This window comes from Echinops telfairi, unplaced genomic scaffold (assembly GCF_000313985.2).
Source record: "Echinops telfairi isolate 266 unplaced genomic scaffold, ASM31398v2 ScPeMD7_7420;HRSCAF=8458, whole genome shotgun sequence".
In the NCBI taxonomy this organism is placed as follows: Eukaryota; Metazoa; Chordata; class Mammalia; order Afrosoricida; family Tenrecidae; genus Echinops; species Echinops telfairi.
This window is the reverse complement of record NW_022111320.1, coordinates 44,113,903-44,131,805: the sequence shown is the minus strand read 5'-3', so window position 1 is coordinate 44,131,805 and position 17,903 is coordinate 44,113,903. Positions and strand designations below refer to the sequence as shown.

The 17,903-nt window shown below is 37.1% G+C and overlaps 1 protein-coding gene across 1 annotated transcript in view; it reads right to left on the bottom strand.

The window, feature by feature from the left end:
• ANKRD28 (ankyrin repeat domain 28) overlaps nt 1-17,903 on the bottom strand; it is a 121,081-nt gene that overhangs the window by 28,698 nt on the left and 74,480 nt on the right. The window contains exons 8-14 of the mRNA XM_004704188.2: nt 15,409-15,621; nt 11,807-11,885; nt 10,798-10,912; nt 7,806-7,888; nt 6,317-6,380; nt 3,466-3,534; nt 1,334-1,474 (exon numbers count right to left, since the gene is read on the bottom strand). Coding sequence (XP_004704245.1) covers nt 1,334-1,474; nt 3,466-3,534; nt 6,317-6,380; nt 7,806-7,888; nt 10,798-10,912; nt 11,807-11,885; nt 15,409-15,621 — 764 coding nt within the window. The remainder of the gene's footprint in view (nt 1-1,333; nt 1,475-3,465; nt 3,535-6,316; nt 6,381-7,805; nt 7,889-10,797; nt 10,913-11,806; nt 11,886-15,408; nt 15,622-17,903) is intronic.

Here is a 17,903-nt window from a genome sequence, read left to right as displayed (position 1 = left end):
TTGATGATCTTCCAATATTTACTGAAAATAGGAAAGAGAGGCACAGGCAAGGGAGAATTATAATTACTATCTGTCACTTCTGACACCAGTGTGTCAAAAATCCCCCAAGTATAAGCCACTTTCTCTTAGGAAATATCCAAGCAGCAAATGTAATACTGACAGGTGATCGATAAACAATCACTTATTAACAGACACACATGCATTATTAAAAAAAAGCAATTTGAAGCTATGGGAAAAAGAGTTTGTTTCTTAGACAATACTTTCATCAAGCCAGAGTTTTCTGTTTCTCAATCTATCTCTCTCCTAATTTTGTTCTTGCTTAGTCAACTTCGGCCAATACCTGCAATATTCAAGCAATATTTAGTACTCACGGGGTCCCACGTTCTACCAGTTCATTTCCTCTTATTTTTTAATAAAAGATACCAAGTTGTAAGGACCCCCTGCAAATCTAAACTCTCTATCTATAAGGAATACTTATGTTGCAATCTTCCAATGTTATTGCTTGTATGTTTCTCCTTTCTCCCTTCCCCCATGAAATACTTAAGGTTGCACCCTCTGAGGGCAGACCGATGAAAAAACATCGAACTGATCGGAAGGTGTGCTTTTGGCAAGATGGAAAAAGAACCTTTAATCATTCTTCCACCAGTAGAAAAGGTGAGGCAGTTTGTCGTATAAGAACCCGGAGAGATAATTATGATTTAGGAATTATGAAACCAACTTATTTCTCATATGAGGGACCTGGGGAAATATAACCAACCACAAACATACAAAAATTAAATTTGCAATAAAGTTCTTGAATGCTTCTCCACCCCCCCCACCCCACCCCAATAAGCCCCAATTCTATCTTACAAATCTGGCTAGACCAGAACATGTTACTGGTACAGATTGGCGCTTGTAACACAGGGAATCCAGAACACATAAATCTCTCAGGACCAATAAGGGGAGCAGTGTTACTTCAAGAGTAAGGGTGGGTGGGTGGGGGGTAAGGGGGAAACGCTTACAATGATCGATGTATGGCTCCCATTCCAGGGGGACAGATAGCAGAAAGTGGGTGAAATGAGACAGCAGTAGCAGTCAGTGAGACAAGAAAAAATTATCAAGGTGGCATGGGGGAAGGAGGGGTGAGGAAAAATGAGCTGATGGCAGGGGCCCAAGTAGAAAGAAAATGTTTTGAAAAAGATGATGACAACATATGTATAGATGTATTTGACAAAATGGATATATGTATGCATTATACGAGGCGCCAATAAAACAGGAATTAAAAAAAAAATAGCCACCTACATGGAAGGTATTAGTTTATACAATCATTCATTCTCATTCATATGATACTTACTTGCCATCTGTGTCTGATGTAGCTGCATAGTGCAAGGGCGTACAGCCTCTTTCATCAAGGTCATTCACACTTGCTCCTGAACCCACAAGAGCAAACAGGCACTGGTAATTGCAGTTGGCAGCAGCATAATGTAGTGGAGATCTTTTGTGTCCAAGTTAACAGAAAAAGAAAAACCAGATACGCACCAGTAAACATGAACATATTTTACTTTTACACCACCCAGGTACAAATATGGCCTTTCTACTGAGTTCTAATTAACTTCTGTTAAGTTTAAATGTTTTGGATGGCTGGACAGACCCCTAGAATGATAAAGTTGCACACAGATTCTAAATAGAGAAAACGAGATGAAAATAAGGTTAAATTTTCCCATTGTGTACCTGCCTATTCCCCGGCCCCTACCAAGCCCTTGAGTGGATTAATTATATCCTCAGTTTTTTGTCTAGTGAACACGCTCATTTAAGCAAAGCCCCTCTCCGAGCGTGGTTAATACAAATGTTCCAGGGAGGCTTTACTTCAGATAGCAGTAGCCTCTATGTATGCATGAGCACAGAAATAAAGAGCAAGAAAACACAAAAGCATTAAAAAGAACACTTAGTTATATTAACAGCATGATAATATAGGAGACACTGTCGTTGGAGTACAAAACTATGGTGCCAGGGCTTTTTATTACCAAAAAGAGAGGGAGAAGAAAAAACAGCAAAGCGGTAAACTTTTGAGTTAAGTCTCCCTGATTGTTTTAAAACATTTATTAGTGAAGTGACACAAAGACATTTTTACCTTATGGGATACTACTAGAGAGGTTTTTGAAAAATGTATTAATAGCCGTGAATTATTTTCAAGCCTCTAAAACTTCAGATTACATTTAGAATCTTTCCTTGTTATTTGTAGTATAAAATGCTTAAGATGCTACAAATTAACACAACTGTATTGAAATATATTACAAATTAACACAATTGTATTAAAATATATTAAAGTAAATTAGCTATAAAAATATCAAACCTAAACAAAGTGATTTTTAAATTTTGTGGATCATTATGTCCTTCTATTACACAGCTCAAAGTCAAACTGGGTCAAACAGCTGTTTTTCGTTGCTTCTACTCATTTGGTTTTCTGTCATACATAAAGTCTACTGACCTCTGCACTACTCAATCATACATACTAGTCCTCTTGACACATACCTCTCCCCCTATACATTCTCTGACACATGTAATCCTTAAGCTGGCACACACAGTTTTATTCACTATATTGACAACTCTATCTTTCAAATGAAGTCACACTACTTTCAATCTTTTCTTGTATAGTTCTAATGTATTCAGGGTCAATCTCTACTGTAAGATGGTAATTGTGATTTTAAGGACAGCTCCCACATGTTACTAACTATGACGCTTGGGACTGAACAGCAGGAGACAGAGCCCACAGATCAACAAGGAGGAGACACTCATTTCAAAGCTGCCATCTTTGGTCCTGCAGATGCTACTTCCTGGGTGTGTGGATGTGTGCATGCAGGTGTGGGAGGGGTTAAAGAGGAGAACAAAACAATAATCACACATATATTTGTAAGCTAGTTTCTCTCTTTCTTCCCATAACCACATCTGGGTAGCAGAGCCTATAAGAAAGAATAACTTGGGCAATGAGTGTACAAATGTGCTTTACACAATTGATGTATGTATGGACTGTGATAAGAGTTGTTGTATGAGCCCCTAATAAAATGATTTTGAAAAAAAAAAGAAAGAATAACTTGGAGAGAGATCTAACTACTCAATCCTAGGTGTTGCGGTTTCTTGGAAAAAAACAACCAACCAACCAGGTTCCATGGAGTTTTCACATGTCGATAGCCCTAAGTATGAGGGGAGAGAAGTGAGTAAGAGGTACAGAGGTGCTATGGAGGGTGTAAATCTAGGGCTGGTAGCCCACAACTGTGGCAGGGACCCAAGTGCCTGCAAACCATCTGTGGGTGAGAACGAACCTTTAGACATTATTGATGTTAGTTGGATCTATCAATAAATCTTGATCACAGTGCAAAAGATGTTGAAAAGTTCATTTAATTCTCATAAACCAGCTAGGTCAAGAAAGTCATTAAGTAAATAAAATTACTAACTGAAGAACTATTGAAGAACTATATTGTACCTTACCTCCCAAATTTGTCCTTTTTGTTGAAGTCTGCACCGGTATTCAGCAGAAGGTTTAGGCACTCCAAATTTCTATTCAGGAAAAGCAGAGTTAGAAACTTAATTGTCGGTTGTTTTAGAAGGAAAATGGTAGGCTTAAATCAGTGTAAGTGCATGTTCTCAAATGAGGGTAAATGTGAATAGTACTGCATGTTCTATATTAAAATTATAGGAGAGTACACGACATGAGTAGGCATTTCTGAAATTTAATTCAGTTTTTATTAACCTGAACATCACCTCACTAAGTTACAATGAAAATAATTAACTGCCAAATGAACACTCATGTTGTCTGTTATCCTTCTGTGGCAATTTACATGGCTGTTTTAACTTAAACGTTTCCAGTGTTTTTGGCGGAACAAGGGGAGCCAGTCATATGTTCACATCCATCTCTACAACTAAGACAGACTGGTCCACTGGTGTTCTTGCTTAATCACATGTGTTCTCTGAAATCACTGTGATTTTCAGAAGTAATTATAACTAAGAATAAGGTTCTTAATAAAGCATTCTTTGGACAAGTAACTAAGAATTAAATAGCTTATCACCAGATCCTCCCTCAGTGATCAGGAATGCTAGCAGTATGCTATTAGCAGTATGCTTTCAAAATTTAAGCATTTGTTTCATTCATACTAACTGCCTTGTCTTACCATCTAGTTCAAGATCTTACACTTTCAAAATTCCCTCTTTTTATATTAGTTCTAAGTAGAGAGGCAATACAAAAATCATTAAATTTTCCCGACTCAGTTATGATAAATACATATTTACAGAGAAATTAAGAAAAAACACATAAAGAATATTAGTCAAAACTTTCCTAAGGATTTGAGGTCCGTAAGTGGAATTTCTCTTTAAATAAAAACAATTTATCGTAATAAATCATCTTATTATTTATCTCAGTATTATTTTCTCTTAGGGAAAGTGAAACTTCCTTTTGGGGTCTACTCTCCCACTAACAACCTATGGCTTAGCCTATACACAATCTCCAAAGTCACTGCCACTGAGTTGATGCCAACTCATAGTGACCTTATAGCACAAGCTTTAGAAATGCCCATGTGGGTTTCTGAGTGTAACTTTTTATGGGAGTAGAAAACTGTATCTTTCTTCCTTTATAAGTGTCTGGAGGTTTTGAACTGCTGACCTTGCAATTTGCGGTCCAATGTGTAACCACTATGTCACCAAGGCTCCTCAGAAGATGAAACAAGCAACTTCTGTCCCCTTGGATTTTTTAATTTCAATCCACGTGTGGCAGTTACATAATTTCATGTCCACTTGAAAAATCATTCTAGGTGTGAAGTCTCGCCTGTCAATCAGGTCACAGCCTGATGATGCCTCCTTGTGGGCGTGGCCTTCTCATATTGATTCTCCATCAGAAGGAGTGGGCCCCCTCTCTCTCTCTGCTTTCATCCTCCTATCGACAAGCCGTGTGGAGTCACACTCAAGACAGCTGGAGGAGCCACGTGAGACCTGTCTCTGTGCCAGCACTGAGATACACTGCCACTACATCCACAAGACGTTGCACCCACTGGCCTGTTACCTTCCTGCATTTTGCATCATAGCATGTGCTACGTAAGTTGGAAGAGGAATTCACGGGCTAATATGACTTATGGATGTTTTATTGATCCATAATTACTTCTTGACATCAAGTTCTCTCTTACACACGAGTGTCCTTGGATTTGTTTCTCTAGTCAACCTGGTCTAAAACACCATTCCTGTTATATGAGGGGGTTACCCACTCCTCCAAACCTGGAATTCTCGCCCCTCACCAAAGCTATATATTTAATTTTTTTTACAAAACAACCTGTCACCTTCAAAGTACTCTCCATTACACTTAATACATTTGTCAAATCTGTGATTTCATTCTTGGAAATATTTTTCAAACTCATCTGTCTGAATGGCTGACAGCACCTCTCTCACTTTTTCCTGCACCTCTTCTACATTGCCAAATTGTTGTCCTTTCATGTCCCTCTTAATTCATGGAAACAAAAAAGTTGCATGGAGAGAAGTCAGGTGAGTAAGGGGGGGCATGGGGCAAGAGAGGCATGTTATTTATTGCCTCAAACTGGCACATTGAGATGGCTGTGTGAGCCGGTGCATCATCGTGGTGGCAAAACCAGTCCCTCTTCTGCCACCAACCAGGCCTTTTTTGGGGGTCACACACGGTTAGGCAATCTTTTCAGAACCTCTAAATAGAAAGCTTGATTAACAGTCTGACCTGGTGAAATGAACTCCAAATGCACTATGATGAATTCGTTCAGGAAGGTGACAGAAGTCCAGAAGTAGGTTTGTCATCAATCTACATTTCACTTTTTGAAACGAGAAAACCACTCATACACTTGAATTTTTCCTATAGTATTTTCTTTGTAAGCTGTGTTCAACAAGTTTCTGTGGCATTTTTCCCAAGAAACAAAATATCACAGTGGCACACTGTTTTCTTATATTGACCACCATAAAAAATGAGGTTCCAGTGAAACTGCTTTTATGAAAAAAAAAAAGGCGGTTTCACCAGCTCAATACCTGAGTTGCTGAACCCGCCCGCAAGTGTCTCAATAAAGCCTGCTTCTAAAAAAAAAAAAGAAAAAAAAAAAATTCACTGTGATCAGAGAGAACCTTCCCAGGCGATGCCACTGGGTGCACTAATTCAGAGCAAGTTGCTCAATGTGTACTACAAAAGCTCCGTCCTAACCAGTGTAATTACTGTTTTTGAGGGGGAACCCCTCAGATTTTTGTTTCCTATATTGTTTCCCCCAAATTAATAAGAGAAACGAAGATAAAGACTGTATCAATCAGCCATCCTTTTCTTAAAGAAATAAAATGAACATACCCTCCAGCTGAAGCTGCATGTAGACAAGTCCTGCCAAAATCATCTGGGGTATCTATATCAAATCCTGTAAGAATGAATATGTCTTACATATATTTACATTAAGATATCATATCCAGAAATGTCAAGAATCATCCTGTCCCAATTTCAAACAAAATCCTGAATTCTGAACAGGGAGAGAATTAATGAAGAGAAAATAAATTAATGATGTACATTACCAAAAAAGAAAATTACTATCCAAGAATCAGACCTATTAAAAAATGTCAGACTGTTTAAAAAACATAGGACACAATAGGACATTAAGGAATAAAAAGAAATGAAGTACAAATAAATGGTTTATGAAAAGAGTATACTAAGTAAAAGAAGTCAGTCACAAAAGGCCATCTTGGAAGATTCTATGTATATGAATGGACCAGAATAGGCAAATCTATAAAAGAAGTAGATTAGCAGTGATTGCTTAGGGTTGAAGAGTACAATGGGAACTAACAACTAAAGAGGTGGGAGGTAGTGGAAGAGGAGGAGGCTCTAAAATGTATTGTGGTATTACACACCTGTGAATATTACTAAAAAACACAAAACTATACACTTTAAATTGTATGAGATGCAAATTACATCTTAATAAAACACACACACACACACACACAAATTAATAAAACTATGTAATAAAAGGCCCAGAGGAAGTACTGTCTTATTCTATGTCTAATGCACTGATACATATCCATAACTCTTTTAGCAAACATAGGAATGTTTAATGTACATAATTGTCCACTTTCTTAACACTGAATAACAATATCACTTAAAAGCAATGAAGCCTTATAAAATATTTAATAATTTCACACAGTTAATAAGGTCATAGTTTTATAACATTTAAAGAATGGCACTGATCCTGTTTTGTTTTAACCAACTATGCTTGCTGTTGTTGCTAGGTGCTGTTGAGTTGGCTGTGATACACAGCAACCCTATGGAGAACACAATAAACACTACCCAGCTTTATGGTATCCTCACAACCAAAACTAACTCCCAAGTCTTAAAATCAAACCATAGTTTAGCTTTAACTAGCAATAAATGTCTGTCCTGAGCATTATGTTCTTTTAAAAACTATAATAATGATACTTTAAATAGAGGTAACCAAAATGAAATCAAACTCACTGCCATTGATTCTGACAAATAGGGACCCTGAAAGACTGGCTGTAGAACTGTTCCTGTGAGTTTCTGAGCCTGTAACTCTTTATGGGACTAGAAAACCCCGTCTTTCTCCAGTTGAACAGCTGGTGGCTTCTCAGTGCTGACTTTAGCAGTAGCCCAACATGTAACTACTACACCACCAGGTCTCCTCCTTGACCAAACAAAGAAACAAAACTTCTAAAGGAGGCTACTAAATGATGCTCCTTTGAATAGATTCATATGCAAACTGGAAAACCAGAATAGTCTGAATACCTGGGGAGTTGGGGAGACAAAGTAAGGACAATCAGTCTGTGAGGGTTCAACTTACCTGAAGAAAGAAGTTTTCTGCAGCAATCTGAAAAACCACTTAAAGCTGCCAGATGGAGGGGGAACATCCCATGTATGCCCCGTCTACAAAAGTAGGACAGTATCTTGATTATGGAAAAAGAAAACACAATCGTTTTCTTTACATTAAATTACATTGGGGAGGCTTGTCCCATACCCTGTAGGAAGTTCAGCAGTATCTCAAGTCTCTCTCCATTATATGCCGGTAACAACAATCTTTTATCCTAACTATAATGAGCAAAATTGTTTCCATAATTTGCCTGAGATGCAAAATTCACACTACCAACTCAACTCACCCTGTTCCTGCCAACCACCGAGGATCAATACCACAAAAAAAGGTGTTTAAGAATATTCATTACAGCACATAGAGAAATCTTCATAAATACATATATTTTAAAGAAACAGATAAAACACAGCTAATTATAAAAATGTGAACAAAGCCATAGAGTCCAAGTTCTTTTCTGAATGACTAAATGAGGAACTTAATTAAAAAAAAAGGACAAAAAGCAGTTAAAAAAAAGGATACCTTAGGAGTAGCCTATCATTCGTAGGAGGTTTAAAACTTGCTAATGAATGCACACCCCACATATGTAGCACAAACAAAAAAGAACAAAAACACAACCATCATGCAAATTCCGAACTGATCGTGACCTTTTAGGGCAGAGTAAAACTGTTCTTCAAGGTTTTCAGGAGTAGACTGTCATATCTTTCTCCTACAAAGTGGCTGGTGGGCTTGAACTGCTGGTCTCACTGTTAACAGCCCATTGCTTAACCCGATGTATCAGTAGAGTTCCTTATATTATCTTGTTCTCACTGCCACCATGAGTCGATTCTGACTCAAGGCGACCTCATAGGATAGATTAGCATCACTCTTGTGGGTCTCTAAGATTGTACCTCTTTAAGGAAGTAGAAAGCTTCTTTCTCTGAGGAAAAGCTGCTGATCTTGTGGTATAGGAGGCTCTGGGGACATAGCAGTTACGCATTGGGCTGCTAACTATAAAGTTAGCAGTTTTAAACCACTAGCTGCTCTATGAGAGGAAAACTGGGCTTTCCACTCTCATAAAGAGTTAAAGTCTCAAAAGCTCATGGGGCATTTCCACCCTACAGGGACACTATGAGTCAGCATCGACTTGATGGCAGTGAGTTTGGGTTTTCTTCTTGGGACCTTGTGGTTAGCAGCTCCAAATGTACTAAAAATATAAAAATATACACAGGGATGATGGAATATCAATTTAAGTAGAGGTTTAACTTTTAAAAGATATTTTTTGTTGTTAAAATACACAGAACATGGGGAAGGGAAGGGGAAAAAAAGAGGAGCTGATACTACGGGCTCAAGTAGAAAATGTTTTGGAAATGATAATGGCAACATCTGTACAAATATGCTTGATACAATTGATGTATGGAATGTTATAAGAGCTATAAGAGCCCCATAAAATGATAAAAAAATATCACCGTATATACTTGTATATAAGCAGAGTTTTTCAGCACATTTTAAATGCAGTTTTTGTGGTAAAATTAGGTGCCTCGGATAATATTTGGTTTGGCTTAGACTCGAGTATATACGGTCCACAGAACAACATATACCAACAATTTTTATCCAAACTTCATAAATTCACTGCGCTAGTTCATCTTTTGAGTTGCTGTTGTCAATTTGACCCCATGTAGATAGAACTTAAACGAGAACACTCAAGGTAGGCATTCTTCATTAGTAAGCTAAGCTAATTTATGCCTTCAAGATGACTTACGGGGTGTTTTTGATAGGGGTGTTTAATTTTGCAGAGGGTTCAAAAGAACCAGCCTTACAACAGAATCTGACATGGAAACTTTTATACAACAGGGAAGAGTGATAGTTCTGTCCAGTATGCAGCAAGGGCTTCCTGGCAGCAGCTCCAAAGTACGGTCTCTGGATTCCTCTGAAGACAGCGTCAGCACCATTATCTTTAGGCAGAGTTTGCATAAAAAAAGAATTTCATCAGGTCTTTTATTTATTTATTATGACAGTTAAGTTTTGTGTACTGGTTTTGTTTCTTTAGAGAACCCAGACTAAAACATTTCTAGATTAAAAATAAAGTGATCTCCTGACTAAAAGGGGGAAAATGAAGGACAGAATTCCAAATTCTAATGGACTCCAGACTTTGTTCAGAGCCATGGAGACTGAAGAACTGCAAACTCGTGCCCCGAGAAAATCTCTAAACATTAAACCAAAAACATCTCCTGAAGGCTCTTAACATCAAACAACAATTTAGCTTAACTAGTAAAAAACATATGCTTGAGCATTATGCTCTTTTAAGAACTATATGAGATCACAAGGGACCCTGGTGGTGTTGTGGGTAACACACTGGGCTGCAAACTGGAAAGTTAACAATTGGAAACCACCAGTTGCTCCGTATGAAAAAGATGAGGCTTTCTACTTCTGTAAAGAATTATAGCCTCAGAAACCCAGAGGGGCAGTCTACCCTTTCCTATAGGGCTACCAGAGTCAGAACTGACTTGACGGCACTGAACTGAGTTTATGAAATCAAAGTGACAACAGCAATGAAAAGATTAGCTGTGACCCTTAAAAGAGCGTGAAAATGGTCATTTAACTTAAGAGTGTAATCAAAGCACTGAGCTGTGTATGTAGAAACGAACTGGTGCATGTTTTCTTCTCTACGTTCTCAAATACAATGTAAAAGTTAAAAATAATAAATCCAAAACGGACCACAAAAATTACAAGCTCCAATAAAGCTGCAAAATCTAGGAAGAACCAGTATAAAGGAAAAAAAAACAAACAAAAACACACTGGCTTACCAAATAAAGTTATGCTCTCATTTTATCAGATCATTATCAAAAAAATATAAAGCAAAAGCTCAAACAATTGGTATAATATTGAAAACAAAATTCTCCTTTCCACCTAGACTATCTGGAAAATTGCAATAGATTTTCTTCTGTACTTCTCTGTCGGAGCTATCAACACGGTGGCAAGTACTACTTACTTTGCAGTGTCAGCACCACTTGTAATAAGAGTGTTGATTAGCAGCTCGTGGCCATATCGAGCTGCTATGTGCAAAGGGGTGTTGCCATTCTTATCCTCACAGTCAATTACAGCTCCTGCAATAAAGAATGTACTGTTAGACACTGGATTCCATAAAGGCCAAGTTCATTACATGGAAAGTAATATAATATGCTGCTCAAGTACAAACTAATAGATCGAGCAATTCCAACTAGATTTAGTCAGAATACATTTATTGGCCAGCCACTAGAGCTACAAATTTTATAGTTTTGTGATCTGAGCATAAGACTAACAGATTTTCAGTTGACAAAAAGGTTCTAGGATCTTGTAAGTATGGGAAACAGTATATTAAAAGAGAACAGATTTTCTTAAAGCATATCTGACTGACCCTGTAGTATAGAATGTAGTGCGTTAGCATGAACCCTGTAGTATAGAATGTAGTGCGTTATCATGAACCTACACTTTCCCTGTAAAACTTTAATACCTATTTGAGAACTACTAACAATTCCTTAGAACATGATTTGGTAAATAATGATTTAAAGGAATACATATAAAAATTCCTTTTATTTAAAAGTTTATCTGACTTAATACTAATTCAAATGCAAAATACAGGCTCACAAAAATAAAACCCTGAAAAAAAAAATTCTGGCATTACTTAAAATATCCAAGAAAAGAAAAATAAGGAATGCAAGACTTCCCTTAATATACAGAAAACGAATTACAGCAGGCAGTTTTATGCTTAGCAATGTTTAAAGATAGCAATAATTAACTGCTAGAAAAACAATAATTCAAGGGAAACAAAGCAAAAATAGATGACATATAAATGAGGCATAATATTCTATATTCTTTTTACTTGATGTTCATGACATATAAAGTCAATTTTTAAAAATCTATAGATCACTATGTCCATTCCTCAAGGCCATTCATTTTCTGGGTTTTTTTTACAACATTTAAGAAAAAAACAACAAAAAGAAACAGAAATACTTTTTTACCACTCTGGATAATGGTTTGTGATCTGGAGAATCTACCATGGAGGGCAGTCATGTGCAGGGGTGTTTTTCCATCTTTGCTCTGAAATAATTGAACAAAAGCATCTTAAGATAACCTTAATTATAGTCATAATATATAATTCTAAGTTTTATTTTAAATACGTTCCTGCTGCATCTTTACTTTATATAAATATTATTCAAGCATCTGATTTAATTGAAGCCAATGGAAGGAAAATATGAGGCCCGTTGAGTCCACTTTGACTCATGGCAAGACCTATGTGACAGAATGTAACTGTGTCTACAGGTGATTTTCCAGAAGTAGATCACCATGCGTACTTCCAAGGGACTCACACAAGCAGTTTTTGGTTAGCAGCTGAGTGTGTTAACTACTTGCACCAGCTGGGGGCTCTAGGATGAATAGCTTTTCAACATTAGGAACTAATACCTTTTTTTAGCATGTGCATCATAATGTACAAAAAATGGTAGTAGTTTGTAAAAAGCCCTAAATAGTATTCCCATTTCATAGGCGGAGAAACTGAAGCATAAGGATTTTAAGTAATTCAACTAAGTTACATCATTGAAGTGGTAGCCAGGAATATTTTTTTCAAAGCTATGCATTTAAATTTTTTAACAAAACAACCCATCACGTTCAAAAGTACTCTTCATTACACTTATTACATTTGTCAAATCTGGGATTCCATTATTGGAAACATTCTTTAAACTCATCTGTCTGGATAGTTGACATCACCTCCCTCACTTTTTTCTGCACCTCTTCTGTGTTGTCAAATTGCTGTCCTTTCATGTTCGTCTTCATTCACGGAAACAAAGAAGTTGCACGGAGCAAGGTCAGGTGAGTCAGGTGCACGAGGCAAGAGAAGCATGTTGTTTTTTTGCCAAAATCTGGTGCCCTCAGATGGTTGAGCAGGTGCATTGTCGTGGTGGCAAAACCAGTCCCCCCCCTGTCATAAATAAGACCTTTTTTGTCGCACACTGTTATGCTATCTTTTCAGAACCTCTAAATAGAAAGCTTGACCAGGTAGTACGAACTCCAAATGCATGAGTTGACATTTCATCCTTTACGAAGTTGATGGACTTCCAGAATGAGATTTGTCATCAATAGACATTTCACCTTTTTTGAAACAAGAAAACTACTCATATACTTGAATTTTTCCCAATAGTGCTGTCCTCGTAAGCGGTGTTCAACATCACAACAGTTTTACAGCATTTTTCTCTAGCACGGAATTTCACAGTCACACATTGTTCTCTTAAACTGGCCATCACAAAAAAAAACGTCAGAAGAAACTGCTTTTACTAAAAAATTCACTGACCAAGTGATGCCACTGGGTGCACTAACTCGGAGAGAGTTGCTGGATGCTCACCTGGTGGGAAGAATGTGTACTACAAAAGCTCCACCCATCTTTCTTTGTTTTTTCTTTTTCATTTTTCAGGGGGGTACCCCCTCATATACTTAAATTCTAACAGAGGAGACTGCCACTCCCCAGGTATATAAAGTAAGCCATAACAAGTAGAAAGAGCATTCCACAACTACTAAGAAATAAGGGCCAGGAATGAAGTGCATCAGAGATTGCTGTATAAAGAATGGGGATAGAGTACTGAGACCATGAGACAGAGTCACGGGCTTCCAGGCGCAAAAAATGAATAAAGCTGAGTGCCTTCAGCAGGAGGCTGACTTGCACAGAAGGGTGCCCTTCGGGAGTTTATGAACACTAAAAGAGCTTTACTTGCCCAAGCAGGGTAGGTAAGAGACTGAGTGGTTGGGAGGCCAAGGACCAGAGAGAGATGTGTCTGCCAGCATGGCTCAGAAGAGGTGCTATGGACCAAAGAATGGTATCTTTAACATTTTATAACCTATTAACTTAACCTGTTAAGTTTCCCTAATAAACCCCATAATCATGAGTATTATATTTTTGGCCACTGCAATGGATTATGAAACTAAACAGAGATACACTGTGGTGGGATGGTTGGTGTCAGAGTAAGACAAAGAAGGTTAGATGATAGAAGCATATGTGACTTCTGCCTCATAGGAATCAACTTTGGGTGGATACGGAGTCAGTTTCTTCTCTTCTGTTACCAGAAGAAGTCATCCAAAGAGTGTATTTTATGGGCCCTGATTACCCAAACAGCAAAAACTCTTCAGATATAAATAAGCAGTACAAAATTATTATCAATAATTTTGATAGGTGATTTGGTTGATAATGAAAAATTATAAATGCACATTCTCAGAAAATATATTTTAACCCTAAGCATAATGGAAGTTCTTTATAATACCCTATGGCCTTCATTTTTTCAGTCTGATAAGCATAAATTTTGTCCCTTAGCTGGGAAATAGGGAAAATTAGAGCATGAATCGAATTACAGATAAACTTGCTGCTGCTACAGCTGTTATAGTGAGACAGTGACTTAATATTTTCCTAAAAAACTAGTCCCAAAAGTTCAATGGATGAATTGATGGAATACAGAAAGCAAAAAAGCATCTTGGAAAAGCTATCATGATTATACATTATGAAGTAGAAATGCTCAAACTGTTGGCTGCACTGTGCTTTCTCAAAGAATTATACAGTGAGAGTATATTTATCTTGGTTCCACAATTTCTTCAAATTTCTAAAACTCAAATACCCTCTCCTGTGATCGAATAAACAAAAAAAGTATTATTTATGGGAAAACTGGTAATAATTTGTTTTCCCTCAAAAAAAAATTCAAAGCAGAAAAGTTGAAAGAACTGTAAAATGAACATCCATACACATCTCAACAGATCATGAATATTTACTATACAGGCAGTCTCTGGGTTAGAAACGCCTGACTTATGGACAACCCCTAATGAGTCCTTTAGTGTTATGTAAATTTGGCTTCACTTTGAAACAATTGAACCAACCCTCTACTCAACAACAATTTCTTTACTACCATCACCTTCACTTGCAGTTTTGAATCATAAAAGAAGCTTCGAACCTTTTTTGGCACAAAAGACTACCTAGAACCATATGCACCCGCTTTGATCCAACTACAAATTCCAAGACACAGCCAGGAATGGAGCTCATTCATAACCTCGGAAACGGCTTTTATATCCTTTACACCACAGATCAATTTCTCTCTCAATCACTTGAGTCTTCATTTTAAAGTTAGCTAATTACAAGTACCAAGGTCACTCCTAAACACGACGGCATGATTATCCTTAACTAGGAGTACACCATTTTTTAAGTTTTCATTCTTCTGAGGGAAAAATCTATATACAATGAATGCTGTGTACAAATCTTAAACATATCATTTTAGGAGTTTTGACAAGTGCTTACCTTACAGACACAAAACAACAAACACTATTCTCATCTATTATTCCTTCATGACCTGTTTTACCAGTCAACTCATTGACCCGCCTGCTTTTTCAACTACATTTTTGAACTACATGTAAATGGAGCACAATAAATATTTTTGTGAAAGGCTTTCATTCAGCAAAATATTTTTAAGACTTATCCATGTTCTTGAGACACTCAGTGGTTTGTTCCTTTTACCGATGAGGGGTATTCATTACTGACATTGTTTTAGAGAAAATTCCTACACGCATAAAGTATGGATTTTGAATTGTTTCATACCTTTGTGTTGACATCAGCCCCATTGCCAACTAGAAGCTCTAAACACAATGCTCCATGTGTTGATGCTGCAGCAAAGTGCAAAGGTGTGAATCCTTTTTCATTCTTTTGATTTACATTAGCACCACTATCTATTAGTTCATTCACTACAACATCCTGTCCATTATAGCAGGCTACATGAAGAGGTGTATTTCCATAGGCATTTGGTTCATTCATCTATTAGGAAAAAAAAATTTAAATGTTAGAATAGCCTGGCTAATTGTTACTACTTGTGAATTACTTTATTAGCTTTGTATTTACATTCAGATTATCAACGTGAGAAACAAATTATACAGATGATGCTTAGAATTCTAAAGTTCTTTTAAAATAGTAGAAATTTACAATGAACACGCTGATGTCAACGAGATTTTGTATATGCAGAAAATATAGTTCATAGTTCGGGGCAAAATTCAATGATTCCAAGAGGTATTTTAAGGAGAAAAGAAAACACGCAACAATGTATTTTTAAAAGCCATAAAGAATACAAATGGAATATTCTAGGATATATTCAACATGCATACTTTCAGCCTTTCCACATTGTAGTGATCAAAGACTGATATTAGTAGTAGAGATCAAGGTTTTAAGAACTAATTGGCTATCTTCCTCTAGTTTAGTTATTTATTTATTTTCCTCTAGTTTATTTTTGCAACACTCAGACTCTACATCTTCTCCATTCCACAAGTTGACACTTTGCTAAAATGCAAAAAGAATGTGCTCCACAATGAGAATTCAAGCAACTCAAGTTTTTACTTCCTTTCTGTTTCTAGTGAATAACTGGGGAAAACTTTAAAGTTGGGATGACTTTTATACAGCAAAAAACTTAGCCTTGTTTAAGGTTTGGCTGATAGGAATGTCCTTGTGTAGGGTGGGTTCTATTGACACCATAAAGAACAACTATGTGATTTACGGTGGTGATTTTAATGTCCACTCCAGGTCATTATCAGTGGACCTGGAGACTCAAGCCAACTATGTGGCAATCAATCCGTAAACTATATCTACATAGGTATTAGAGTCCTAATTACAACTCAGAACACCAAAGCTCAAGTGAGCTCTCCTGGCAATACTTCATGAATAATGTTACACATCAATATAAGGAAAATAATGTGTCCACATTCCACTGAAAGATGCAAGGGAAATTTTGCATTTAGCTCAATGTGCATCCCATCCAAATAAAAAGCTGTAACCATGAGTGTAACAGCTTTCAGTAAGTTTGAGTCTTTTGAGCTAATTATCAAAATGAAGGGTGGCGTTTAGAATGGAAGGTGGTGCTGGATGCCCAAATTTGCAGGTGGTATCAGAAATGAGGGGGGTATTGTATGGAGAATATGCCTTCACTTAACACTTTCTTTTCTGAAATCCTTGGGAACAGAAATTAGAGAAAGTGGGAAAATATCATATACTCAGTTAAACTATGTTGACTTCATTCTACAACGTATGCTTTTCTTCTTTCCATTCGCTATAATCTTCATTCTCTAAAGAAGTCTTTCTACATAAAGAAGTTGTCATTAGGTGCTGTCAAATCAGCTCCAACTCACAGCGATCCTATGTACAACAGAACGAGCCTATTATTGCGGCCACAGCGGCAATCCATCTAGTTGAGGGTCTTTCTCTTTTTTCTGGCTTTCTACTTTAGCAAGCATCATGTCTTTTCCAAGCAACGGTCTCTCTTGATAACATGTCCAAAACATGTGAGATGTAGTCTTGCCATGCTCTAAGGAGCATTCTGGCTGTATTTCTTTCAAGATGGGCTTGTTTGTTCTTTATGCAGTCCATGGTATTTTCAATATTCCTTGCCAATACCAGAATTCACATTAATTGATTCTTTTGAGGTCTTCCTTACCCAACTTTAACATGTATATGAGGGTGACTGAAAATACCGTTGTGTTTATTTCAGGTGCACCTTAGTGCTCAGAGTGACATACTTTAAAAAGGTCTTGGGCAGCAGATTTACCCAATGCAACACCTCATTTGATAAACAGAAGTGAGATCATACCAAATGCTCATCAGATCACCAGAATAGACCAGAGTAGAAAAGAAAGGGAAAAAGTATGGAAAAATCAGAATGAGAATCAGCAAGACCACTTGTAGTAGGCCAGTGTCCTCCAAAATTTCATGTCTACCCACACACCTTTGAATGTGACCTTATTGGGAAAAAATATATTTGTAGATGTAATCAATTTAAACTGAGAGTATGCTGAATTAGGATAGACCCTAACTAATCCTCCAATTAATACTAATCTTTTAACTCAACAGACTCAGGATCTTGCTGGTGTAGTGTGTTATGAGTTGGGCTGGTTACTACAAGGTCAGTGTTTTGAAACTACCAGCTACCTCATGGGAAAAAAATAAGGCGTTCTTTTCCCATAGGGCGTGACCACAGGTAATGTAACCAAGAGGAATTACTGAAACCCATATGAAGGCTGAACATGATGGTGGAACAAGAGGAAAGTCAAAGGAAA